The sequence below is a fragment of the Rhinopithecus bieti genome, unplaced genomic scaffold, assembly GCF_001698545.2.
Source record: "Rhinopithecus bieti isolate Rb0 unplaced genomic scaffold, ASM169854v2 scaffold_641, whole genome shotgun sequence".
In the NCBI taxonomy this organism is placed as follows: Eukaryota; Metazoa; Chordata; class Mammalia; order Primates; family Cercopithecidae; genus Rhinopithecus; species Rhinopithecus bieti.
Window position 1 is genome coordinate 4,913,986 of NW_016803417.1, and position 27,730 is coordinate 4,941,715.

Sequence of the window (27,730 nt, forward strand, 5' to 3'; positions counted from 1 at the left end):
TTTTTTTTTTTTGAGACAGTCTTACTCTGTGGCCCAGGCTGGAGTGCAGTGGTGCGATCTTGGCTCACTACAACCTCCGCTTTCTGGGATCAAGAAATTCTCTAGCCTCAGCCTCCCAAGTAGCTGGGACTACAAGCACAAGCCACCAATGCCCAGCTAGTTTTTATATTTTTTGTAGAGATGGGGTTTCGCCATGTTGCTCAGGCTGTGCTCAATCTCCTGGGGTCAAAGTGATCTGTCCACTTCGGCCTCCCAAAGTTCTGGGATTACAGGCATGAGCCACCACACCTGGCATAGATGTCTTTTGTTTCATTTTTTTGCCTACTTGCCCTAGATAGAACTCCTAGTGTATGTTGAATAGAAGTGGCAAGGGTAGACATTTTTGTCTTGTTCCTAATCTTAGGGAGTAAACCCTCAGTTTTTCACTAATAAGTGTCACATTAGCTGTGGATTTTTCATAGAGGCCCTTAAGTCAAGTTGAGGAAGTTCTCTTATTTCCTAAAAGGATTGTTGAGTGTTTTTTTTTTTTTTTTAATCAGGAAGGGTTATTAGATTTTATTAAATGCTTTGCATCTACTGAGATGATTGTATGGGACTTGTTCTTTATTTTATTAATATGGTACATCAATTGATTTTCAGATATGAAGCCTATCGTGCATTCCTGAGATAAATCCTACTTCGCCATGGTGTATAATCCTTTTTATATGTTGTTGGATTCAGTTTGCTAGTTTTTGGTGAGGGTCTTACACCTATATTCATCAGATACCGGTCTGTAGTTTTCTCACGATGTCTTTGTCTGGTTTAGTATAGGGTAATGCTAGCTTTATAGAACAAGTTGGGAAGTATCCCACCTCTTCCATTCCTTGGAATAGAAGACTAGAAGTTGGTAAAAAATTAGAATTAATTCTTTTAAAAATATTTGATAGAATTCATCAGTAAAGTCCCCCAGGTTTGGGCTTTTATTGTGGGAAGTATTTAATTTTAAAATTTTAATTATTATTATTATTAGTTGTGATAGTTTTGCCCTTGTTGCCCAGGCTGGAGTGCATTGGCATGATCTCAGCTCACTGCAATCTCTGCCTTCCAGTCTCAAATGATTCTCCTGCCTCAGCTTCCCGAGTAGCTGAGATTATGGGTGTCTGCCACCACACCCAGCTAATTTTTGTATTTTTAATAGAGACAGGGTTTCATCATGTTGGCCAGGCTGATCTTGAACCCTTGACCTCAGGTGATCCACTCGTCTTGGGCTCCCAAAGGGCTGGGATTACAGGTGTGAGCCACCGCGCCCAGCCTAAATTTTTAATCTGTGTGGGTACATAGTAGGTGTATGTGGGAAGTTTGATTACTAACTCAATCTCTTTACTTGCTGTAGGTCCATTTGGATTTTCTATCTCTTCTTGGAGTCAATTTTAGTACTTTGTACCTTTTAAGGAATTTGTTCATTTAATCTAGGTTATCAATTTGATGGCTTTCAATTGTTCACAGTATTCTTTTACAATCCTTTTTATTTCTGTAAGGTCTGTTGTGATATCCCCTCTTTCAATTATGATTTTAGTAATTGAGTCTTCTTCCTTTTTTCTTGGTCAGTTCAGCTAAAGATTGGTGAATTTTGTTGCTCTTTTGAAATAACAAGCTTTTCACCTTGCAGATTTCCACGATTGTTTTTCTATTCTTTATTTCATTTATTTTGGCTGTCACCTTTGTTATTCCCTGCCATCTGCCTGCTTTGAATTGTTTGCTCTTCTTTTCCTAGCTCAGAGTATATTCTTTTGACATTTTGTTAAGACCATGCACACGTATTTATTAGACTGTTCAAGAACAGTATATTAAAATTTAAAAATAGGCTGTATTTATACCCCCAAAGAAATGGGTTCTAATGTCCACCCAAAACCATGCACAGTCGTGTTCACAGCAGCTGTTTTCATAATAGCCACAAACGGAAAGCAGCCCAAATGTCAATTTACAGTAGAGAAATTATAGTAGACAAAGGAATATGACATACAGCTGAAAAAAAATGAATCCTAACACATGTGACCACCCTGAAGGATCTCACAATCACAACATTCAGCAAAAGACTATGAAATTCAGTAACAGGCAATACTAATTTCTGGTGATAAGAGTCAGAATAGTGGTTACCTGAGGGGGGCCTGTAACTGAGAGAGGATAACGGAATATTATATTTTTGATCTGACCAGTGGTTATTCAAACATATTCACAGGAAATATTAATTGCACTTTACACTTAAGATTTGGGTCCTTTATATAAATTATACTATAATAAAAAGTAAATAAAATATATAGTGGAGTATCTGGAACCTAGTCATAGATGTTCAATTTTAAAAGTCTACATTTTTTTTCTTTCAAACAAAATAAGGCTACATCAGAATTCAATGTTATATAGAAAATATTAACCAAAATTTTAAATGACTCAGATTCTTGCACTGTGGCTGAAGTAAGATAATTGTAAATTGCATTTCAAAAGTTGCTCTTGTTTTAAGTCTGTGGTCCTGACAATGGGTTGCGTTTTGAACTAGGCGTTGCAATTTGCTAGCTTATTACAAAGATGATAGACAATTTCTAAATGCTTGAAAAATACTGTGGATTTCACGACGCATGGACATTTGTGGATATACCCAGGTGTCAGAGATCTAAGGAAAACCCAGTGGAAACTGGAGCTGTGGTTCCTTAGGAGTTCAGGTACTGAGGTGTGTCCCTCTAGCCCTTGCCCCATGGATGTACATGTGTTGGCAAGTCTACTAACTGTCTTGGAAGCAAAAAAAAAAAAAAAAAAAAAAAAAGCGCTAATCAATAGAAAGTATTGTTGAAGCATGACATTGTTCTGAGGTTTTAGCTCACATGATGAAATTGTGACAGTATGTCTAATGACTTTCCAGGAGAGTAACTGACAACCCAGCAATCAGGGATTATTGTGTTGCCAAAGGAATTACACTGTAACTCACTTGGGGGAGAAAAGGTACTAAGAGTGTGTGTGAGAGTGTGTGTGGGTATGTGTGTTTGTGTGTGTGTGTATGTGTGTGTGTGTTTGAAGAATATATCCACATGATTAAACATAATTACAGGATTATCTCTGAAAATACTCTACCCTGTTGCTAGTAATATAACAGCAACAATTTTACAAGGAATCCAGAACAGACGTCAGGGCTGTTTCCAGCTAGAATGAAAACAGAAAATAGAAACTACGCTATTGTAAATACTAAAGATTGTTTCTAGAAATCACTTAAACTACTGCTATTAAAGGACAACTAAGAAAATGTATGTACATGTTTGTGCGTGAAGGCAATTTTCTTTGTGTTCAAACTTTCTTCTCAGTATCTTACTTATTAGCATATGTGTTCGGTGCACTTTTTGTTGCTGTGGAAATTTATGTTAGCTGTAAGGTAGAACATTCTACTGAGATAATTGGGGGAAATTTAGTTAGAGTTGAGAAGATAGAATTGAAGCCATGGAAAGTGAAGTTCTCAAAGGATATACTCAGGACCAGGTTATCTGGAAGGAGGCAGAATTGAGAGCCAAGAGCATGAGATTCCCCCACACTATCCTGCCAGGAGACAGACATACAGTCACTTAAGCAGTGTCAGCATGGGTACATCGCTTGGGATGCCTGTGACTGCTGCAGTTGCACAAACTCGATGTGCTCCTGTATTTGTTTCATGCAGGAACCTCCTGTTTCCTTCACTAAATTGTAAGCACTTTGAGAGAACTTGAGAAATTCCATTTAGACAAAAATCCATCCATAACATACAGCAATGCTACTATTAATTAGCAAACATTATTCTGGAAACTTCTTTAGCATAGGAGACATGGGAACAGGTTCCCTGGGCAGGGAGATGGTTTGGTATAGGAGAGTGGGTCCTGGGAAGGGACTGGGAAGACCATGGCTTTAGATTTGGTTCTCTGTTATGGAATAGTGGGCAAGTTCCCGCAATTCTGTATGCCTAATCTAAACACCAGAAGTGTTGAACCTCAATTACTTTCCAATCCTAATCATCTGTGAATCTGAGTCCCTGGATGGTGAGCTCTAGAGGGACAGGGAATTTTGTCTGTTTTGTGCACTGATGTATCTCTGATGGACTCTAACACCTAACTATGTCTGTCCCATGGAAGGCATTCAATAATTGTTGAATGGAATGAATAATATTTTAGAAGGCTTTACCTTTTTCAGTCTAATCAGGTAGGCTGTGGGTTTCTGATTCTATGAGCTCATGGAGCACAGGGAGAGAAGGAAAGAAGGGGGTGGTCCACCTCTCTCTCTGTTGACTTCTAGACTAGATACTGCCACATGTCCCTGAGTAATCAGATAGATAAGAGGTAAAAGGATTCAGAAGCCCTGGATGTCTGGCGTCTCTTGTCCTGAGAAGCACTGTTTGCAAGAAACCTAATCTGGGCACGGGGCAGCTGCCTTCTCAGCAGCCATTATTTCCTTAATCAGCATTGAACCAAGTGACATCTTGTGGTTGCCTCTGTATGCTATCCCCTCTGTTAAAAATGGCTTTGTTCCTAGGGAGTTCACTAATCAAAGGATCCTTGGGAAATCTGCTTTAGTAGAACTGGTAAATTCCATTCAGATAGGTGACCAAGAGAAGTCATTTTGTAGTTCTTGCCCATCCCTGGTGCCTTTCTACATGCCTATGAGTACCACTTTCTCAAGACAGATGTTTCTACTCCTCAGAACTGGTCGACAGTAGAGTTTTTTTTACCAAGTGTGAGAAGTTGGACTGCAAATTTTATTAAGGAACATCTCTTTTTTTGGTTTCATCTTTCATTTTAAATGCCAGAAACATACCCTTCCCCTTCGGCATCCAGGGCAGCAGCCAGTTCTGTGAAGAGGAGCCCGGTGAGGAAGTGCTGCTGGCGGTACTCAGAAGTCAGATCAAACATGCTGGCGATCTTCTGGTCCTGGAAACTGGAGCAGGAGCTTGAGTTCTACAGGAATGCAAGGAGCCATTTTATGAGTCACAAGAACTGGAATGAAAATAGCGATGGCTACTGTTTACTGAGCCTTTGCCCCAGCCAGGCTTTGTGAGCCTTCCCCAGTGAGGTAGGTACTGCTGGTGCCAGATAAGGCAGATAAGGAAACTGAGGCACAGAGTGGTTACTGCGCTTTCCCATCCCCACAGAGAGAAGACTGCCAGTGGGAAAGATGAAAATAAAGCACCCAAGGTCTGTTGAAAAATGAATGACACTCCCTTCCCCACCTGAAATCAAAAGCTGACGATACAAAACCTAGGATAAAATTTGGACAGAGAAATAAGAACCTTACCCAGTCCTGTGGCTGGCAGCAGGCAATTCCTCTATAACCAAATGCCCCCTTTGTTTAAGGCCCTGCTTACTTAGGTACCTTTTTTTTTTTTTGAAAGACAGAGTCTCACTCTGTCACCCAGGCTGGAGTGCAGTAGCATGGTCTCAGCTCACTGCAACCTCCGTCTCCCGGGTTCAAGCAATTCTCATGCCTCAGCGTCCCAAGTAGCTGGGATTACAGTCACACCACCACGCCTGATGCATTTTTGTATTTTTAGTAGAGATGAGCTTTCACTGTGTTGGTCAGGCTGGTAACTCCTGGCCTCAGGTGATCCACTCCCTTTGGCCTCCGAAGGTGCTGGGATTACAAGTGTGAGTCACCGTGCCTGGCCTCAGCTACGCTTGTGAATTTGGCTTAAGCACATTGTCAGACTTTTGCTGGCCTGGAACTATAAGTGATGTCAGGGAGGGAAGTAATTAGATTTACCGGTCCTCGGTATTTCCTGTCCTGTATTTGTATCCTGGGAGCATACTTTATATTTCATTAAGAGCATCTAAAGTGTCTTTAAAAATCCTTCCCGGTTTTGTGAGCCTGGCCCTGGGTTTGGCCACTCCCTGGGGCAGTCAGAAGGGGAAGGTGGGAAAGAAGCTAGGGCAAGCTTAGTCCAGGCAAGTTTTAGGACTTAAGCTGCTGGGCAGGAAGCAGCAAAAAGTTTACACAGTTTGAATCGCTGCTTGTGAGTCGGATCTTTCCCTGTTCACAGTAAGACGGTCATGTAGCTAAGATCTGGATCATGTCATATGGCATATAGGGCTAAGATTTTTTGTCAGTTAGTAAGACAAGCCTTCACTTTTGTACTATATCAAGGAATATGCAACAGAAATATAACCTAACAATGAGAAATTTTGCCTGATGCTCTGAGCTACTGATGTGACTATCAAACAGCATGTTCTTACAGTTATTCCAGAGGACACTAGCCCTTTAAAAAATGTACGAGGTGGGGTGGGGTTTCCATGTCAAATCATTTTGGGAATCACTGATTATCATGCACACCTCCTCCCATTTCCTCTTCTGTTTCTTGTGCATTTACAATTGACATGAACAAGTGAAAACCTCTTAGAGGGCCTATTGCAAAGAACATATGGTTTCCAAAACTTATTTACTTTGGAATCCTCTATTTGCTTAATATAATAATTGGCTAATGTCAGACAAAGGAAGATTTGAGACTTTTCTATGAGTTTCTAGATTTCATAGGGCTTACTGGATTCTTTGCTTTACTTAACCTGATCAGGGACCCTTGAGCCTGGGGAGAAACCAATTACTTAGATTGTAAATTCTTAGCTAGTGGTGTAACTTCAGGGTAGCATACTTGATCTGGTTTGAATAGTTTGATTTTTCATCGAATTAATAAGACTAACCTTTATAGGCAATACATGATTACACTGAGCTAGTTAAATGAAATAGCTTGAATAATTCTTTTAGTTAAATAATTCTTTTATTACCTGGGAAGATATGGAAGGACAAGGAGATGTTGGAGCAGTATCAGCATTCATAAAAAAAAGGTTCAGATTGAGGTAATGTTCATGGCTACAGAGGATTCTCAGGAACTCCAGCCTCATGGAAATGAGCGTTGGAAGGTTATTGAGCTTGGCTGACAGCTGGGAAGAAAAACGAAAAGAGGAATGAAACATTTATTATAAGGTAAGTGGAGTTGGGGTTGGCAGACACAAAAAATATCCTTTCTCTCCAGATTAAGGCAATCAATTTAATAAAAACTAATGGGATAGTGCAACAGATGGTAAATTCTGCATTACAGGGAAGTCTAATACATTTTCATTCATTACTGTTCCCCTTAGTGATTCTAGCCTAATAGCTGTCCAAAATGAGGATTCTTATCCCAATCTCCACTTTGTCAAATCTTTAATACCATGGGAAGCCTGTGTTGAAAATCTTGAGGTACATCTTCAGTGTAACATAATTAATTTTACAAAAACTCTTCTGTGTTCGAGAAACTAAATGAAAGGAGTTGACCTCACATAAGCCCGTATGAAACTAATAGAATATGACTAGATGACTTTCATGCTGCAAGTGTTCTTTCGTAGTTTCTAATTAAAGGCCCCATTGGAAAGCTGTAGAACCAGTTCCCTAGAGAAACGCATCCAACTGTTTAGGAAAGTACAGAGTACCTGCAAAAACACTCAAGGAGCTTGTCCCAGAGTGAGAGAGGATGAAATGGAGAAGAAAGAGAAAAGCTAGAAGAGTTTTAGGAAAATCTTCCTTTAAAAAATAAACCATGAAGCAAGCAGTGAAAAGCAGACAAAGGTGACAGTCTGGAAGAAACTCCCGTGCTTCCCCCAAGCAAGATGAACAACGGAAAGACCCAGACTCAGAGACAGCTCCTCTAAAGGCAAAGTAGGGGAAGGAAGGGCTGCTGGTGCACCTTGAGCCCTTCAGTATTTCATCATTATCACCCCCCAGCCCAGCACAGAAATATGAAGGATCATCCTTGTGATGGACATGCCTCCTCTTCACTCACCTCAAGAGCAGTTTTCTAAACTATGTATATATAGTTTAGAAATAGATATTTTTTTATTTTTTATTTTTTAAGACAGAGTCTTGCTCTGTTGGACTGGAGTGCAGTGGCATGATCTCGGCTCACTGCAACCTCCACCTCCTGGGTTCAAGCAATTCTCCTGCCTCAGCCTCCCGAGTAGCTGGGATTACAGGTGTGCATCAACATGCCCAGCTCGTTTTTTTGTATTTTTAGTAGATATGGGGTTCTAACCATATTGACTAGGCTGGTCTTGAACCCCTGGCCTCAGGTGATCCTCCCGCCTCGGCCTCCCAAAGTGCTGGGATTACAGACTAAACAATATAATTTAAATGAACACATATTTTCAGCCATTTTACAAGAAGCCATTGTGTTGTGGGACATATGGCCTATAGAATTAATTCATAGTTAGACATCCACTTAAATTAAGTAAAAGTCATTATATATTATTTTAAAACCCAAACATACAACTTCTATGTAAGCACAGTTAGTTACCAGATCCCATAACCTTTCGATGTGCACTCCTGGCTGACTTTGGACCAGTGGAGCCACCAGCACACTGAAGGGATTCGAACTTGGTCATGTGCCTGTCACTCAGGTCACTCATTAACAGTTGTTGGGTCAAGCCGGCTATCAGAACTTGAACTCACAAGACATCGGCACTTAAAAGAAGGCCCCACTATGGTTATCTTTCACAGGTCCCTTGAGACATCATTAAAGACAGACATTTCAGACTGGGTGTGGTAGCTCACACCTGTAATCCCAGCATTTCAAGAGGCAGAGCAGGGCAGATCACTTGAGGCCAGGAGTTCAAGACCAGCCTGGCCAACATGGTGAAACCCTGTCTCTACCAAAAATACAAAAATTAGCCGGGCGTGGGGGCGCACGCCTGTAATCCCAGCTACTCGGGAGGCCGAGGCAGGAGAATCGCTTGAACCTGGGAGGCGGAGTTTGCAGTGAGCCAAAATCATGCCACTGCATTCTGGCCTGGGCAACAGAGTAAGACTCCATCTCAAAAGAAAAAAAAATAGACATTTCAAAAATAATTTGAGTGATGTTTCAAAAGGAGGAGTAAGGTACATTCCAAAAACATCCTCCACAAAGGTCAAGACCCACAGTGCCCCTACCCAAGGGATGGGTGTTTACTTAGTGGCACATTGTAAGTGACAGAGAGTAATTAAGGAAATGGATTTGTCTATTGTTAGTGACTATTAAAATGACTAAGGTTATATCCATTGCCACAAAGATGGCAGAAAACATAATAGGTTATGCAAGATGATAAAGTCAGGCGACTTTGGAAGAATACAACTTGCTTCAGGTATGAAGTTCATCCTGTATCTAGAGAGCTGGGATCAATGAATTAAATCACCATGAACGGGTGTCAGTGACCTTTTGAGGCCTGAGCACCACTAATGTTGCTAAGTAACATCTGTGGATGTTACCAGCAGACATAGACCACAGAATCAGTGGATAAATCTAATCCAGCCTAGTTTTTTTGCAGATGAGGAAATGAATGCCTCAAAGGCTGATGCTCCCAATCACAGAAGTAATTAATGGTGTCCCAGGAATCAGCATGCAGGCTTCTTGACTCCTGGTCTAGGGATCTTTAGCATTTGAGTCAAGGAGAGAAAGAAAAAAAGAACAGGTAACTAAAAGAAAAGGAAAGAATTTAAGAAGAAAGATAGTGAGCAAGAGAAAAGAAAGGACAGAGAAAGAGAAAATAAAAACATGAGTTTTGCAGGGCAGGCAGACATCTACCTTGGGTTGCCTTATTTCCCTGTTGGGAATGAAGACTGGCTGTATGTCAGTAGCTAAGCCTGGGTCTGTCTACAGTGGTGATCTAGGGTCTCTTTCATATATTCAGCTTAAAGTTTTGAAAACAGACTAACCTGGAATCCTAAATACCGAAGAGGGAGGGCAAGGAGGAGTGAAGTGTCCCTCTGCCTTTCTATTCTGGTGGATCCTGGGACAGAAGATAGGCTGCAGGGCAGGGGAAAGGGCGCATGGGATAGGGATGCTTGAGGACTTCTGATGCTTCCTTAGGATTCTTTTTTTATTATTCTGCTTCCTTCTCAGGACTTCCCTTAGATAAGATTGGGTGTGTTCAGGGTAGTATGGCCGTAGACAGGACTTCCTTTAGAAAAGTCAGGTCTTTTTTCTTTTTTTGGAGGGGAGGTGTTATGTAAACAAATCAAAGATTGTCTCTGTGTATTGGCCCTTGGGTTGTTTATTTCTTCACTGTAGACTGGTGCTGATCCCTTAGCTCATACCAAACTCAAATTTTACCATGACCAGTCATTTAAAAAATAGCCCAAATAAGCAGATTTTCATCCATTTAGTGCCTGCCTTCTTTGCAGATCCCATAAAACTTTGAGGGACAGCTGTTTCCTAATGATAAGACAGAGCCTTGCAGCAGGGCCCTAAGCTGCTACAGCTCTTGGAGCTCTCTGACCCAGAGACTCCCCACTGTGCTGTGGAGCAGCCTCACCCAGATCTATAAGCTTCTGCCCTAATCCTCCTCTCCCCTGGGAGTTCTCCTGCTCCTCTGGATGGTGCCCTCCTCACTGCAAGTCTATGGCTGTTCTCATGCTGGGAGGAGCTTCTGCTCTTATGCAACCCTGTCCAAGTGCTGCTCAATGAAGCCTGTATGTCACTGCTTTTTATGGTCCTATCCTTTTCCTTGATCAGCCCTCAAATCCCTCAAACCCCCTAAGGAGGAAGCTTCTTATTTTAAAACTGAGAAAAAAATTAAAAAAATAAAAAAGTAAAATAAAACTGACGAAATTAGGACCCATAAAATTGGAAAAACTTATCTATAAAGTCACTAAGTGACTAACCACAGAGAACTTGGTGGTGATGGGAGAGGTGGTGATGGTGGTGGAGGTAGATAGTGGTGATGATGGTGACAATGGTGATGGTGGAAGAAGTGATGGTGGAGGTGAAGGAGGTGGTCACGGTGGAACTAATGGTGGTGATGGTGGAGGAGGTGATAGGAAAGGTGATAATATTGCCAGAGGTGGGCAGTGGCGATGGTGGTGATGGTGGAGAAGATGGTGGTGGTGGAGAAAGTGGTGATGGTGGTGGTGGAGGTGGTGGTGACGGTGATGATGGAAGAGGTGGTGATGGCGGAGGTGGTGGTGATGGTGGAGGAGGTGGTGATGGTGATGGTGAAGGAGGTGGTAATGGTGGAGATGCTGATGGTGGTGGTTGAGGTGATGGTGATGGTGGAGGTAGTGGTAATGGTGGAGGGGGTGGTGATGGTGAAGATGGTGGTGATGGTGGAGGAGGTGGTAAAGGTAGAGGTGGTGGTGATGGTGAAGGTGGTGGTGATGGTAGAGGAGGTGGTGATGGTGAAATGGTGGTGGTGGTGGAGGAGATGGTGATGGTGGAGGAAGTGGTGATGGTGGAGGTGGTGGTGATGGTGGTGGAGGTGGTGGTGGTGGTGGTAGTGATGGTGGAGGAGGTGGTGATGGTGGAGGTGGTGGTTACGGTGGAGGTGGTGATGGTGATGGTGAAGGAGGTGGTAGAGGAGGTGGTGATGGTGGTGTTCAAGGTGATGGTGATGGTGGAGGTAGTGGTGATGGTGGAGGATGTGGTGGAGGAGGTGGTGATGGTGGTGTTCGAGGTGATGGTGATGGTGGAGGTAGTGGTGATGGTGGTGGAGGAGGTGGTGATGGTGGAGGTGGTGGTGATGGTGGAGGTGGTGGTGATGGTGAAGATGGTGGTGATGGTAGAGGAGGTGGTGATGGTGGAGGAGGTGGTGATGGTGAAATGGTGGTGGTGATGGTGGAGGAGGAGGTGATGGTGAAGATGGTAGTAATGGTAGAGGAGGTGGTGATGGTGAAATGGTGGTGGTGGTGGAGGAGGTGGTGATGGTGGAGGTGGTGGTGATGGTGGAGGAGGTGGTGATGGTGGAGGTGGTGTTGGTGGTGGGGGAGGAAGTGGTGATGGTGGAGTGGTGGTGATAGTGGAGGTGGTGATAGTGGTGGTTGAGGTCATGGCGATGGTGGAGGTAGTGGTGATGGTGGAGGAGGCGGTGATGGTGAAGATGGTGGTGGTGGTGGAGGAGGTGGTGATGGTGGAAGTGGTGGTGATGGTGAAGATGGTGGTGGTGGTGAAGATGGTGGTGGTGGTGGAGGAGGTGGTGATGGTGGAGGAGGTGGTGATGGTGAAATGATGGTGATGGTAGAGGAGGTGGTGATGGTGGTGGTGGTGGTGGTGGAGGTGTTGGTGATGGTGAAGGAGTGTTGGTGGTGTGGGAAGAGGTGGTGATGGTGAAGGAGGTGTTGGTGGTAGGGGAGGAGGTGGTGATGGTGGAGGTGGTGGTGATGGTGGAGGTGGTGGTGATGGTGGTGGTGGAGGTTGTGGTGATGGTGAAGGACGTAGGTGTTGGTGGTGGAGGAGGAGGTGGTGATGGTGGAGGAGGTGGTGATGGTGGAGGTGGTGGTGATGGTGGTGGTGGAGGTTGTGGTGATGGTGAAGGAGGTGTTGGTGGTGGGGGAGGAGGTGGTGATGTGGAGGAGGTGGTAATGGTGGAGGAGGTGGTGATAGTGGGCATGGGAGGTAATGACAATGGTGGTGGCTGGTGGTGGTAGTAGCAGTAACGATGGTATACTAGTGGCTAGAGTAAGGATATGGAAGGAGAGGAGTAGCAACAATAACTGCTGTTTATGTTACTATTGTTAGGGTAGTTTGTGGGAGGCAGTATATGAATAATTCCATTTAAAAAATCGGGGGGATGGCACTGATAGACGCACTTGGTTTATGAAATATTTGCTATGTGCTCAGTGAAATTAAATATCTCCGAATGATTTTATTTAAGAACACTTTAAAGGGTTCTTTCAAGTCAGAACATCACAACAGCAAATTAATTAATTACCCTAATACGTGAAAAGAGACCTCAGACTGGGAGCTCGAGGACTCGTCAAAGATTTAAAGTACTGTATAGCCATGTTAATTTTCTGTTAAATGTTAAATTAAAGATTCAGGTCATATCACAAATTTTAATTCCCAGAGATGAATTTGTTGACCCTTCTACACTGGGTTGGTAAATGCTCCAGGAATCAAGGTAAACCACAGTATCCAAGGAATGTCCATGGCACAGACATGAGGGATGTGCTGCAAAACACAGGATGTGCAGGACTCACGCTAACTGGGTAATGAATAAGACAGCATACCATGGCAATGAACATCACATTACATGAGAAGGAATACCATGGCTCGCTCGGAGGAACACTCACCTGGTTGCAATAATGTCTGATGAGGTTAAACACAAAGCCCCGATCCATGAGGGAGAGAAGGTCATACAAGAAGAAAGCCAGGCTGATGTTCATCTTTTCCGCCTGTTCATTTTCCTTAAAAACAAACAAACACCCAGATCATTTTGTGGTACACTCTGGAGTTGAACTCCCAGGTCACTGGCGGGAAAGTTGGGAGAGACAGGTCCTATTATTTCAGCCACTGTCCCTCTGGGTGACACTTGGCAAAGTAGTTAAGTCTCCTTTAACTAAAGCCATGACTGTGAGGTTGAATCAAGTAATTATCCATGTACTGTTAATATTTAGGTGCATTTCCTTCCAGTCATTTTTTTCTACATGCATATTTATATGTGTATACTTAAGCTCATTCTCTATATAATATGTTGGATCCAAAAATTTTTTTTTAATATCCTGGTAACTATTTTGTTTTTTTGTAACTCTTCTCTTTTTTTTTTTGGCAAACTGACTTGAAGAGTACTTACTGTCTTCAATGAGATAGTTTCTTAATTTTTAGGGATTATTACAGAAAATCCAATCAGGATAAAAGAATTAGTTTTTACCTAAGAAATGTATTCCCCAATTAGGCAGCATTTCCACCCTAAGAGAGGTCAGAGTCATACTCCATAGGGTGAATTCCTCCATGAATCCCAATTAATAAGCTACGCCTATTTAATTTTTTTTTAATTTGTCCAGGCGCGGTGGCTCACACCTGTAATCCCAGCACTTTGGGAGGCCAAGGTGGGTGGATCACCTGAGGTCGGGAGTTCAAGATCAGCCTGACCAACATGGAGAAACCCCGTCTCTACTAAAATACAAAATTAGCCAGGCATGGTGGCACATGCCTGTAATCCCAGCTACTCAGGAGGCTGAGGCAGGAGAATCGCTTGAACCCAGGAGGTGGAGGTTGCGGTGAGCCGAGATCGCACCATTGCACTCTAGCCTGGGCAAAAAGAGCGAAGCCCCGTCTCAAAAAAAAAAAAAGCCAAAATTTAATTTGCATTATTTCTCAGCGCTCATATTTACAAGGGATTTTACTGTGCTTCAGAGCAATCTGGGATTCAGTTTTTCATGTTTATGTCCTTTATTCTCAGAATGACAAATCAATTTCCTTTGACACTATTAAAAATATGGTTTGAAACTATTTTGCTCTCTTATTATGTAATTTTCAAATTCAGGCCATGCTGACCAGTCAAGTCACTGGGATGGATGGGGACCCGATAAAAGGGTTGCCACAGTGTCGCTGAGAGGTCCTCGAACTCTCTCCGCATTCTCCACGTGGTCACTCCTCCTGGGTGGTTTACCTGACTCAATATCCGGGTTTAAAATCTCCAGTCTTGGCTTTACTGCTGGCTGTGTGTTACTTTTGGAAATTTTATCAACCTCACTGTGCCTTATTCTCACACCTGCCAATATGGAGATACCAAAGTTTGGCATGAGGAATAAACAAATGAAAATCTCCTGAGCACTTGGTACTATGCAAATTCTCAATAATGACAAAGCTATTAATAATAAACATTGCTTCCTAAGATTTGTGTAGCTACCTTGTAAACATTTGATTTATTTCATTTATATATTTTTTAGCTTTTATTTTGAAACAATTTCAAACTTACAGAAAAGGTGCAAGAACAGTACAAATAACTATTGTGTACCCTTTAACCAAGCTTCTCAGTACTTGACATTTTGCTACGTTTGTTTCATCATTCTATGAATATAAAAACATGTTTTTCTGAACCATTTGAGAATGGGTTGCAAATATCATGCCCATTTACTCCATAATACTTCAAGGTGTATTTCCTAAGAGCAAAAATAATGTCTTTCATATTTACATTTTTCTTTTTTTTAGACAGAGTCTCACTCTGTCACCCAGGCTGGAGTGCTGTGGCACCATCTTGGCTCACTGCAACTTCCACCTCCTGGGCTCAAGCGATTCTTCTGCCTCAGCCTCCCGAGTAGCTGGGATTACAGGCACGCACCACCACACCTGGCTAATTTTCTGTATTTTTAGTAGAGATGGGGTTTCAACATGTTGGCCAGGCTGGTCTTGAATGCCTGACCTCAAGTGATCTGACCACCTCAGCCTCCCAAAGGGCTGGGATTACAGGTGTGAGTCACTGCACCTGGCCTGATATGATAATTTAAACCATAGTCCATATTGTAATTTCTTTTTGTTTTTTTTGTTGAGACAGAGTCTCACTCTGTCACCCAGGCTAGAGTACTGTGGCACCATCCTGGCTCACTGCAACCTCTGTCTCCCGGGTTCAAGCAATTCTCTTGCTTCTCCCTCCCACTTGCTGGGATTACAGATGTGCACAACCATGCTCAGCTAATTTTTGCATTTTTAGTAGAGACGGGGTCTCACCATGTCACCACGTTGGCCAGGCAGGTCTCAAACCCCTGGCCTCATGTGTGCAATTTCTTTATAACAATTTTCCAGCCCCATATCAGGGTCTAGTCCAGTATAACCTATACATTTAACTGTCATTACAGTTATATTTTAATTATTGTTTTAAATGATGCTTATTTTCTCTGATTATGAAAGTAATATATGTTCCAGGTAAACAATTTAGAAAATAAAGAGTAAAATACAGTTACCTTCTGTGGTTTTACTAAAAGGGCTGCAATTTCCGAGGTGACCACATTAACAATAGTAGTTATGTCGTCCATGAAACGGTCAGAAAAACGAGTCCTCCGAAAACTGTCCCGTTTGTCCATGTTATGTACATGCTGGGCCATGCTTTTCACCTACGGAGGGGGTGGGGGAAATGTCAACATGGAGATTGGTGACCTGCTTGTACAATGCGGAAAAGGGGGAAAGACTCACAAAAATGCTAACAATGGATTTTCTGACACTATCTTTGCTGGTGGTGCCCGAGCAAGCTCTGGACTAAAATGCTGCAGACACACCAATGGTTACCATGGTGGCGGGAGGTGGGAAGGGTGTCCTCTTTTTGACCCCAAGTCAGAGGCTCCCTTCTTGCTGCTGACAAAGCCAGGAGCTTAATTCTTTAGCTACAGTGTTCTCAACTGCCTGCTTCCTGGAAGGCAGACCTGAGCTGGGCTCCTGTAACCAGCTAGGTGTCCTCTATCACAGGACAGAACACATGACATAGGAAGAAACCGTTTATCACAAGGTTCTTGATGCGAACTGAAATCTTTTCTGTTCCTGAAACTACAGTAAGGAGAACAGGGGAGAAATGTTCCTCCTATCTTGAGTTTCAGCGTTTCTTGAGGGAGCACAGTTTTTCCAGTTTCCAGCAGTTATCTTCTGCTCCTGTAAATTTTAGCTATATTATATACTGAGCAGGAAATCTTGGCCAGCTGGAAACAGAACCACTATTTAGAACATTGCCTCCAGGGGAAACATTACCTCTAGGGGAAATTTTGAGTTCTATAAGTCTAATTTGTAGTTACATACATAGTGCAGACAGTCACCAATTGACACAAAAATATCTATATACAGATTATCTATCTATCTAGTATCTCTATATAGATAGCTTTGTGTCAATACAAGTACCAACTGACACAAATTGGTATATTGACACAAATTGGTGTATATTGTAGTTACATATATAATGCTAACAATTCATCAACTGACACAAAGATATTTATATACAGATATATCTATATGGATATATATACATATACATATAGTATCTCTATATAGACATCCTTGTGTCAATTGGTGACTGTCTGCATTATGACTAGAATAATACTGTCTCAATGCCTACCACAATTTTAAATCAAGATCATGCTTATTTTTTGGACATCTTGGCAGATGTCCTTGCCAGGAGATTTACAGGTCAATATAGGCCCCCATGACCCCATCTGAGGTTGAGTCTTATCTTTTTTGGAAGTTGCTTACACTATTAGGAACATGGGGAAGACTAGAAGGTCTTGTGGTTGGATCCTTACACTCTAAGGTCATTTTCATGAATGTGTCTAGATTAGTCAGAAAGCCATTGCAATACTACTACTACTACTACTACTACTACTACTACTACTACTGCTACTACTACTACTGCTAGTAATAATGGCACTGGAAGTTGAACTACCCACATTTGCCCTCTGTGTTTGGACTGGAAGAAGAGGGGACTTCCACTCCCAGGAGCTACATGAGAGAATGTTAATGCACTAACAGCAGAATTCAGTTTCTAAGGATGCATGCAGCACTGGCAATTTTTGTTAGCATGGAAACAGATAGAAAAAACAAAGGGAAGGTAAAATAAGAAGAAAAAACCAGAGACACAGGCTTTATTGTTTCATGTTTTCCGATAATGCCATGGCCAGCTCAGGGAAGACCTCAAGGACATCAAATCCTAAAGCTCAGTGTAGAAACCATGGTTTCTCCTCACGGCAGCATCCTGTTTGGTTTGGGACACGGAGATGGGTTCATATCCCGCAGGGCCACATGCACCTGGTGAGAAGACCTGAATGAAGGGTGAGAACTGAACTCTCATTTTTGTCTGAAAAAAGCCTCTCTCTCACTATGCTCCTAACAAAAGACTTAAGAAGACAAGGCCTCTTTGTTTTGGGCAACACCAATCCTGCTTCTGGGCAGGCTAAGCACCCCAGCACTAAGACTTTCAGAACTCATTGCTGTATTTGGCTCCTGTCTGCTGAGTTTGGCCATTCTACAACCAAATAAATAATTCTCATAATACCATACTTCCAACTAATGGCCTCTTTCCAGACTGTCAGCAGCTTGCCAGCTACTGTGTCCTCTGGATCTCCAGAGAAGAACATCCAGTAGAAACACTGGTGGAGGCCTGGCCCATTATTTGTAGAGTGGGGCGAGGTACAAAAATCTTTTCCCCTATATGGTCCTTTGTGGCCCATCTAAAGTAGGGGTACCTCTAAAGAACCCCTTAATGTGGAACTTCATGTCCTGAGTGAGTAAACTAGGTCACCCATTTATCTCTATTTCTCCAAGGTCTGGCTCAGCAGTTTCTAGAAGCACAGGGATTTTATTCATTAGCAAGTGTGAAATTCGCCCAAGGATTGTATTTAACAGCTCTAATGCCAAAGTGGTTGTTCATTAGCGCTTGGACATTGACACAACTAGAGGGTGTTAAATTGCCCAGGTTGTTGGCTAAGGCCAAGGAAGCTGTTGTCTTTCTTAAGCTTCTTGAAAAGAAAACAAAAAACTGTTTTGGTTTTCAAATAACTTCCTGGGCATTGGTCAGGCAAATACATAAACAATGCATGAAGAATTGGGCACCTTGTCTGAGTCTGAGATCAATTTCCTTGCAAAGTTCTGGCTGGGGGATGATAGTTTCCATTTGCCTGTACCCCAGCTCCCTGATAGATTTCTTGTCCTTCTCGCTGTGTCTGTGAATGCTGGGAAGGGGGTCTGGAGGGACCATCACTCAGACCCCCTTAACCTTTGGCTTCCGTTTGGAGTTGGCCAATAGGAGCACAAACAAGGGGATCAGTAGGTGGGAGAACAGAGAGGCTCAGGTAGTTACTCACTTCCACTGCCCTCATCCCTGCTGCAGTGGGGTCCTGGCAGTGGCAACATTTTTCTAAGGTCCCAGCCTGGGGCTCCTTTTATAAGACTGTCTCATCTGCCTCCAGATTTTTCTAGGCCCCAGTTACTCTGCTGTACTCTTGATATTTTAGAGCTAGCATAGAGAAAGGCTTCTGCCAGCTGCTGCACCCTGGGCGCTCTCACCAGTCCTCATTGGCCCCCGAACCTCCCACACATGCTGAGCAGAGTCCTTTTGATCAATGCTTTCAGTTAACCCTTTTGGGCAATGGAAACTCTGTACTGCCAGGACCTGACAGACTTAGGGTTTAGGCTGCTGGTAGAACTGGTGTCTTGGGTGATCTGCATGTTGACAAACCCCTGCAATATGCTTAGATCAGCAGAGGCTTTCTTCTCAAAAAACTTCATCTGTTTACCATAAGGGACTTCCTAGAGGTAAGATGGGCCATGTACTTTAGCTTATGCTTTCTCTCCAGGGCCAACCAAGCCCTAGTAAATAAATGTGCAAGGAAAAGCAGTTAGGGGCAGTGAAGTGGTACTGTTGAAGCCTTTGACTGACTTGGAGACTCTCCTTATGGCCACCACCCTTCCTCCAACCCCAACTGTAAATTTGGGATAATAAAAGTTCCCCCTACCTCAAGATTGCATAATGATTACATTAGATAATGCTTTAAAATGCTTGAAACACTGCCTGGCACATATAGAGTAAGATGCTCAGTACATTTTTGATGTGATTATTCTTTCTCCCATTGGTATGCCAACTATTATTGGGATTCTATGAAGAACAGAGTCATCATTACACCTGCAGAGAATGCAAACTTCCTTTGGAAAGAGAGCTCTAAGATGCCACACGGAACCACTCAGAATTAGCAATGCTGAATGCCACACTGGGAATGAATTATTTGTATGAATTATCCATAGCTGGATTATTACAACCCAAGTGAACCTTCTTCTTCTTCTTTCCCACCCACCACAACCCCCCACCCTCTTTTTTTTCTTTTTCTTTTTTTTTTAGAGACAGGGTCTCAATCTGCTGCCTGGGCTGGAGTGCAGTGGCATGATCATGGCTCACTGCAGCCTTGAACTCTGGGGCTCAAGTGATGCTCTTGCGTCAGCCTCCTGAGTAACTGAGACCACAAGCATATGCTACCATACCCAGCTAATTTTTTCATTTTTGCAGAGCCAGGCTGAGTGAATCTTCTTTATGGAGAGACATGATGGTGGGTGGGATGCGTAAATAGAAGCAGGATATAAAGGGCATGGGGTGTTGGTTCTGATACTTCTCATGCCTCAAGAAACAAGAGCGGAATGGGTTTTATGGCCCAGTCCGTTTCCTGCCAGAGCATGGAGCTCATGTCTCATTGCTAATGCTCTTGCCCCAAGACTTGTGAGCTGCAGCTACCTCCTTAATTAGCTTAGCTTTTAGAATGAAAAAACTTCTGGTGTTGTCTGGGTACAAATTCCAAAAGACCCGTAGCTCTGTTTAGGACTCACAGAACAGAGGTGGTGTGGACCAGTGGATCATTAACAGGTTTAGAAGTCACCTGAGAAGACAGGTAAATGCACAATGCTGGCCTCCAGCCTCCTAATTTTAGTGCTTTGAGAAAGAATCTCTGCTTTATTTTTACTAAGTACCTCCAGGTGGTTCTGTGGCAAGGATTTGGGACCATGCTTTGGGACCCTTCTCAAACTAGAGGTTGAGACTTTGCAAAACTTCATGGGATTTGAATCCTGGGTATTTTTCTGTGGCATGAACCCGATTTCTTCTGAACTCTATTCCACATTGCTTCCTATTTCCTCCCCAGTGGATGTTTCATTTTTGTTTCCTTTGCCCTTTGTTCTGGGTCCTGTTGTTCAGCATCTCTCCCTGTTTCGTAGGCTTCAGCTTACATATAGAAACTAGAGCTTAGGTGGAAACCCTCCCATCTCTTTAGACTCTCTCTTTTTTTTGAGATGAAGTCTCATTTTATCGCCTAGGCTGGAGTGCAGTGGTACCATCTGGGCTCACTGCAACCTCTGCCTCCCAGGTTCAAGCAATTCTCCTGCCTCAGCCTCTTGAGTAGATGGGATTACAGGCACATGCCACCATGCCCGGCTAATTTTTGTATTTTTAGTAGAGATGGGTTTTGTCACGTTGGTCAGGTTGGTCTCGAACTCCTGACCTCAAGTGACGCACCTGCCTCGGCCTCCCAAAGTGCTAGGATTACAGGTGTGAGATACCACGCCCAGCCTAGACTCTCTTTAAAAATATATATATATCTATGATTCACTTAACGGGACAGGGGAAAGAACCCAATGAATATAAAGCTAACACTATCACTAAATCTCAACCTACTCCAAATCCTCCAAATTGTTTGCATATATATTTTTATATAGTTGGTGTCTGTGTCTTTAGACCTTTTCATTCAACATCATCTCACTATGCATCTCCACTTATCAACACTGATGAAATGTTTATTTTTAGTGCCCTTATGGTAAAATCCTTTTAATTCCATTAATAATTAAACAAAAAAATAGTTATCACTATTATTTCCCTAATTTTAAAATTAAGTATTATGGCTATACCTTTTGCTTTTCTGCTCGAGTAATGGCAGAAGTCTTACGATAAACAGATATACAAATTTCATTCTGTTTTCCAACAGATATTAGCTGGGCCTTGCACGGTACCAAGCAGTGTGCTGAGGCTAGAGATGGGATAACACACAAGAGAGACCTAAATCCTAAAAATTTAATAGTTGAGACAGAAAAAACAATTAGAAACTGTGATAAGTGCTAGGAAGGAAATAAATAGGGTGCTCAGAAGGAAAATAATAGAGGAAGATATATTACAGTAGAAGGTGGTCAGAAAAGGCCTGTTAGAGGTGCTTCCACTGAAGCTGAAATCTACAGAGAAGAATAGAAACTGTGTGTGTTGGGGGTGTGGAGGTGAAAGCTAGCAAGCAGGAAGAGAATCTGGAAAAGGCCGTGAGGCCAAAACAGCCTTGGAATCTTCAAAGCACCAAAAGAGGACCATGTGGCTGAATGACGGGGGAATGTGGCATGAGATGAGGTTAGAGAGGGAGGTAAACAACAGAATCATACAAGGGCTATTTAGGCCATGATAAAAATCTGTCCTTTCTTCTCAGTGCAGTGAAAACCATCAATGGGTTTTTAAAAGGAGTGTGACATTCTCTGTTTAGTATTGGCTGCCATGTGCAGAATGGGTGGGCCAAGGGCAAAAATGGATACAGGCAGGAAAAAGAGGATGTCATTGTGAGAGGCACATGAAAGATGATGGTGTGTGGCCAGGTGGGGAGTGGTGAAGGTGATGAGAACTCACAGGACAGAGATGGATTTTCATGGTAGAAGCAACACAATTTAGTGGAAGAAGGATGGGGAGGGGCAAGACATTACTAGATTTCAAAAAACCACCCCAGGTTTTCAGCAGGGGCAACTCAATGAACAAAATGTCAATTCCTTTCTGCCGTGTGCTTCTCCTGGCCTATTGAGTGTAGACACAAATGTGCGAGAATCTCACCAGAAGCTCAAAGAAGAACCAGGCATACTTGAAGACTGTTTCTCTCACCATTCCAGTGCTGACCACCATCTGGAGGGCAAGCTCCTCATGGAAATGCTAAATAAGAACCAAAAAAATTAGGCTGTGATGACAAAGGCTATTACTATTCACCAACACTTCTTTTCTTTTCTCCCCCAGCCCCCCAATTTAATAGCTTGTTAGTTCCTGAAACACGTGTCTTAGATGTTGTAGGCAGTAAGTGGTGGATGGCAAAGTCGGTGCTGAGATCACCTGAGACTGGAGGACATTTCGGTGGGTAGAAGGCTGGGGTCAGTGCTGCACAGGACAGACAGGTTTGAAGGAATGGACTCAGCCTGGAAGTGAAACTCTAGTCTATGGGGAAACATTCTGGGTAGCCATCAAAACTGGTACTGTTTTACTTTCCTCTCAGGTCCTGCTGAAAACTCTGCGTGACCACGTGCAAGCCATTCCTCTCTTCACCCTCAGTTTTCTCATCCATGAAATCAGTTGGTTTGGTGACACCAGTTCTCAAACTGCTTTTTTTTTTTTTGAGATAGGGCTGCACTCTGTCACCCAGGCTGGAGTGCAGTGGCGTAATCTCACTCACTGCAAATTCCCTGGCTCAAGCAATCCTCCCACCTACTTTAGTCCCAAATAGCTAGGGCTAAAGGCATGCGCCACCAAGCCCAGCTAATTTTTTTTTTTTTTTTTTTTTTGGTAGAGATGGGGTTTCACCATGCTACCCACTTAGTCTCAAACTCCTGAGCTCAAGCAATGCATCTGTCTCGGCCTCCCAAAGTGCTGGGATTACAGGAGTGAGCCACTACGCCTGGCCTCTTTGTATCAGAATCCCCTGGAGGGCCTGATGAAACACAGACTGCTGGGCCCCACCCCCAGATATTCTGATTCAATAGCCTGGGAATTTGCATTTCTAACAAGTTCCTGGGTGCTGCTGCTGCTGCTGCTGCTGGTCCAGGGTCATACTTTGAAAACCACTGTCTGCATGGTATCTAAACGCTCTGGGAGACTGGACAATTTTTGTTTTTATAATGCCAATATGGCATTGTGGGAAACAGGATGGATGGGGGTTTATGAGAGGATGTTGTGCTCTGAAAGGCATAGTAGTATCAGCCTTAACTCACAGCTTCTAAATTTCTATGTCCCAGGGCCAGATGCTTGGAAAGTCCTCCAGCTCCACTTTGCGTCTTCGCTTCCCTTCAAGTCTCCTACTGTTCAGTAGCAAATGACGCACATGGTGACTTACACCTTTCCTATTCTCCAGCATGTCTGGCTATGTGTTCACATTCCTGACAATCATTTTGATGAGGAAGAAGTTCAAGACTGAAGATAGGGCAATCAGTCCATTACAGTGTGCTTGATAATGTCCTGGTCTTAAAATAGAAAGCCTTACATCTTGGGGACTCCTTCAGTCCGGGCAAATGAGAACAGTTGGTCACCCTAATCAATGCCAAAAATGATATCTAGGAATTTTCTGTGGTTTTCTTTCATCTTATGCCCACAAAACCTGGAATAAATATAAACTCGTTTTTTTTTTCTGGGTAAGAAAGTAGGCAAGAAAGCTAAAGCTATCTGAACACCCTAACATCATAGCCTTATTTGCAAATTAAGTTTTAAAGTCAACACCTAAAGCAAAAACTGATTACAGCAAACATTGCTCTTGACAGTTGTTTAAATTATCCACAGAGGGCTAGGTGTATTGACTCATGCCTGTAATCCCAGCACTTTGGGAGGCTGAGGAGGGCAGATTACTTGAGGTCAGGAGTTTGAGACGAGCCTGGCCAACATGGTGAAACCCCATCTATATTAAAAATACAAAAATTAGCCAGGTGTGGTGGTTCATGGTTGTAATCCCAGCTACTCGGGAGGCTGAGGCAGGAGAATCACTTAAACCTGGGAGGCAGAGGTTGCAGTGAGCCAAGATTGCACCATGGCACTCCAGCCTGGGTGACAGAGTGAGTGAGACTCCGTTTCAAAAAATAAATAAATAAATAAAAATTACCTGCAGGGTCCAGTATGCATGCAACCCAATGTACTAATTCTTGTGTACATTAAAATTTGAGAGCTACTCAGCTAAACTAAAAGAGGACAAAGGGAAAATCTCTGTGTACATGCTTGGGTATTTTAACCAATTAGATCCACAGTGGGTTAGTGGTGATGAATGGAGACTGCTTAGGTGTTTCAGCTTATCGGTGGGTTTCACTTCATTTTGTGAGGTTAGTCAAACCTTAGTAATTTTAATACACATTAACACATTTGTTTGCTGTTGTGAGTCTTAAGTGAAGCTGTCTCACTTGAGAGAGGTGTGGGGTTGAGTTTTAATCTAGCAGGTGGTCTAACTGTGCACATGATATAACTGGACTACACCTTGATCTTCTCATTGTAGGAAAGATGTGCTCCCCCAGCTTCAAGGTTCGCCTCTAGAAAATAGGTCAGTTTGTCTGCCAGGGTCTTATGGCAAGAAGAGATTAGACAAGGATAAGCTGCTTCTTAAAGTCATTTATGCCGCTTTCTGGGCAGCATTATTACAAGAACACCTTGCTCTGGAGGTTATATAAAATAGCCAAGCAGCAAAACCCTGTCTGCTAACCTATTAAGGAAACATATTGGCCAAACTTCCCTTTGAAATAAAATGTCTCTATCCTGGTCATTTCAGGTCAAAACATGGCAGTTACAAAACCAAACAGGACATGGGTTAAAGAAATCAGGTTGTAGGCAAATAATGGTTTTCAAGAAAGGAAAATGGTATAATACTTATAACCAGTCACTGCATAGGGCCTGTGATAGCCTAATTCTAAATTTTAGAGCAAGTGGACAAATTTGTTTTTAACCATATCTTTTTTCACTCTTCCTTTTATAGTTAAATCCTGGTACCTCTCACTAGACATATGGTGCCTGGAATACTGCGAAGTGTAGAGCACCAGGCCCCGGCCCTCCCACACTTGATCTTCCCCTCATCCAGTCCAAAGGGAGCCTTGGGGAGGCTCATTCCCTCCTTGCCTCTTTAATAAACATTTCCCTGTGATGTGAGCTCTTGCAAATGGCTTCCTGTGTTATCCTTTGCAATAAGCATATGTACTGGTTTTTTTTTCTTTTTTTGAGATAGAGTCTCATTCTGTTGCCCAGGCTGGAGTGCAGTGGCACAATCTCAGCTCACTGCAGCCTCCGCCTCCCATGTTCAAGTTATTCTCCTGCCTCAGCCTCCTGAGCAGCTGAGATTACAGGTGCCCGCCACTATGCCCAGCTAGTTTTTGTATCTTTAGTAGAGAGGGGGGTTTCACCATGTTGGCCAGGCTTATCTTGAACTCCTGACCTCAGGTAATCCACCCACCTTGGCCTCCCAAAGTGCTGGGATTACAGGTGTGAGCCGCTGTGTCCCGCCATATTTACATTTTAATACAGGTCTTCGAAGACACTAAAAACTTCAGTAGCTACCATAATGGTGAGACTCTTAGGTGCCTAGAAGAGAGGAAACTTAGGGCAGACAGCTCTTTTCAACTCCATCCCTCAGACCACACAGGCTGTGACTATGATTGGGAATTTTGTTGCTTTAAAACTCCTGGTAAGCAGTTTAACAGCTTTTAAAGTTTCTGAACTCATAGGTAAGGCTGATTGTGAAGAATTACAAGGAAGCATCTCATAATACTTTATATAGTATTGAAGCAAATGATACCTAATTATTGCCATTCACTTTTGTCAAGGATGAATTGTCCCCAGCTTTCCCTCTGCTAAAAGGAGGCTAATGCAGTGGTTCTCAAAGTGTGGTCCTGAACCAGCATCAGCTGGGAACTTGTTAGAAATGCGAATTCTTGAGCTTCCAGCTCAGATCTATTGAATCAGAAACTCAGGAGGTAGGGTCCAGCAACGAGTTTTAACAAGGCTTCCGGGTAATTCTGATGCATGAGAAAGTGAAAGAAACACTGAGTTAATGGGCAGTTAGGTGGTCAAATGTGGGGTAGAGGACAGGGCTGCAAAAGTGTGGTGTGTGTGTGTGTGTGTGTGTGCACAACAGGACCAGGCAGGGGAGCACTTTGACTATTTTCAAGCATAGTGTGAGGGCATGAGGAAGTTCTTCTGTTCTCATCCCATGATGATCCTCGCATTACTCTGTTCGGTACCTTTTTGCTGGCTGGCCTTGGGGCTGTAGTTGAACTTGGAACATCACTATTGCCAGAGCAATAGTAAGACATTCGGCTGCAGTTGCGATCGGCGATCTAAAACACATAAACATGGTTTAACAGTCAACCAACCATGGAAAGGTAAGCCAGACACCTGGAAATCACAACCTCAGAATTCATTGTTTATGCATTTATTTTTTCCTGGTTACAAAGGTAAAATAATTGCCATAAGTAAATATAAAACAAAGCAAAGACAGTGAAATTATACCTAATTCTACTTGCTCTTGAGATAATCCCTGTTAATAGTTTGTGTGTAGCAACCTACAGTTAGAAACTATTTAAGAATCTGGGGTGCTGAGGAGTCCCTTCCAACATTCTAGGAGTCTGTGACTTCAGGGGACACCAGGAAAAAATGTGTGGGAACAGTGTCTCTCTGTGGTTTAATATGGTATTGCACCACACTGTCTCCTACACACCAATACACTGTCAAAAACTACCTCTGAAAGGAAGTGGAGGTGTCACGTGCTATTAAACATTTTCTCCCCGTGCTACAAAATAATTCGAAAACTGTTATCCCTGTCCACATAAAAATTTAATATTTTCATTTTATCAAAGAAAATAGAAAGATCTAGGCTGTCAATAATAGCTGCAGACCACTTTTTTCCCAGATGATCAGAAAGTGGTATTGCTGAAAGGGGTCTTCAATATGAGGCTGAACCATGGTGCGCTGGCAAATGTTTAACAACCAGTTGTCAGTGGGGTAGGGCTAATTTGTAGCATTTGCCAATTTCTGGGCCGTAAATACTTTCATCATAGCTGATTTCAATCTGCCAACATGATGTCATGGAAATGCAGTTAGGGAGACATGTGTGGTAGCAAATCGTTATATAATATTTCCATCACACAGATATAGTAGACATAAAGAACAAAGAACTTAGATATCATAGCATACAATGAAATTATTAGGAAGGGACTAGGTTTAGCTTTTCAAAGTGATCTTTTAATTTTGGAGTAGTTATTTATATAGTTATTATTAGATTTACAGAGAAGTTGCAAAGTTAGTATTTCTTATATGCCTTTCATTGCATTTCTCTTAATGTTAATATCTTTTATGATAAGGTACATTTGTCAAAACTAAGAAATTAACATTGATATGTTACTATTAATTAAACCATGAACAATTCAGATTTCACCAGTTTTTGTACTCATGTCCTATTTCTGTTCCGAGATACAATCTAGCATACCACATTGCATTCAGATTACCTTTGTTTTTAATATAACCTGTTTAATTTTAAGTTTATACAATTTAATTTTAACAATGTCTGTTTCAAAACTGGCTCAAAAAACTCTGGAAAACTAAGCAATCAGCCTTTGGGAACAGGTATGAGCTCACTCTAGCACATCCCTGCACTGATTTTTGTAAGTCAAAAAGGATAGAATGTGAATAATTCCTGATGACTCAAACTATAGATCATCAGCATCTCAGGGGGTGAATCCAGGGTTTTTTTTTTTTTTTTTTTTTTT

At 42.5% G+C, this 27,730-nt stretch overlaps 1 protein-coding gene across 5 annotated transcripts in view; it reads right to left on the bottom strand.

The window, feature by feature from the left end:
* DOCK8 (dedicator of cytokinesis 8) overlaps nucleotides 1-27,730 on the bottom strand; it is a 249,155-nt gene that overhangs the window by 58,231 nt on the left and 163,194 nt on the right. For all 5 annotated transcript variants that reach the window (XM_017883739.1, XM_017883759.1, XM_017883744.1 and 2 more), the window contains 6 exons: nucleotides 26,207-26,302; nucleotides 22,071-22,166; nucleotides 15,661-15,810; nucleotides 13,051-13,164; nucleotides 6,762-6,917; nucleotides 4,804-4,943 (listed from right to left, as the gene is read on the bottom strand). In XM_017883739.1, coding sequence (XP_017739228.1) covers nucleotides 4,804-4,943; nucleotides 6,762-6,917; nucleotides 13,051-13,164; nucleotides 15,661-15,810; nucleotides 22,071-22,166; nucleotides 26,207-26,302 — 752 coding nt within the window. The remainder of the gene's footprint in view (nucleotides 1-4,803; nucleotides 4,944-6,761; nucleotides 6,918-13,050; nucleotides 13,165-15,660; nucleotides 15,811-22,070; nucleotides 22,167-26,206; nucleotides 26,303-27,730) is intronic.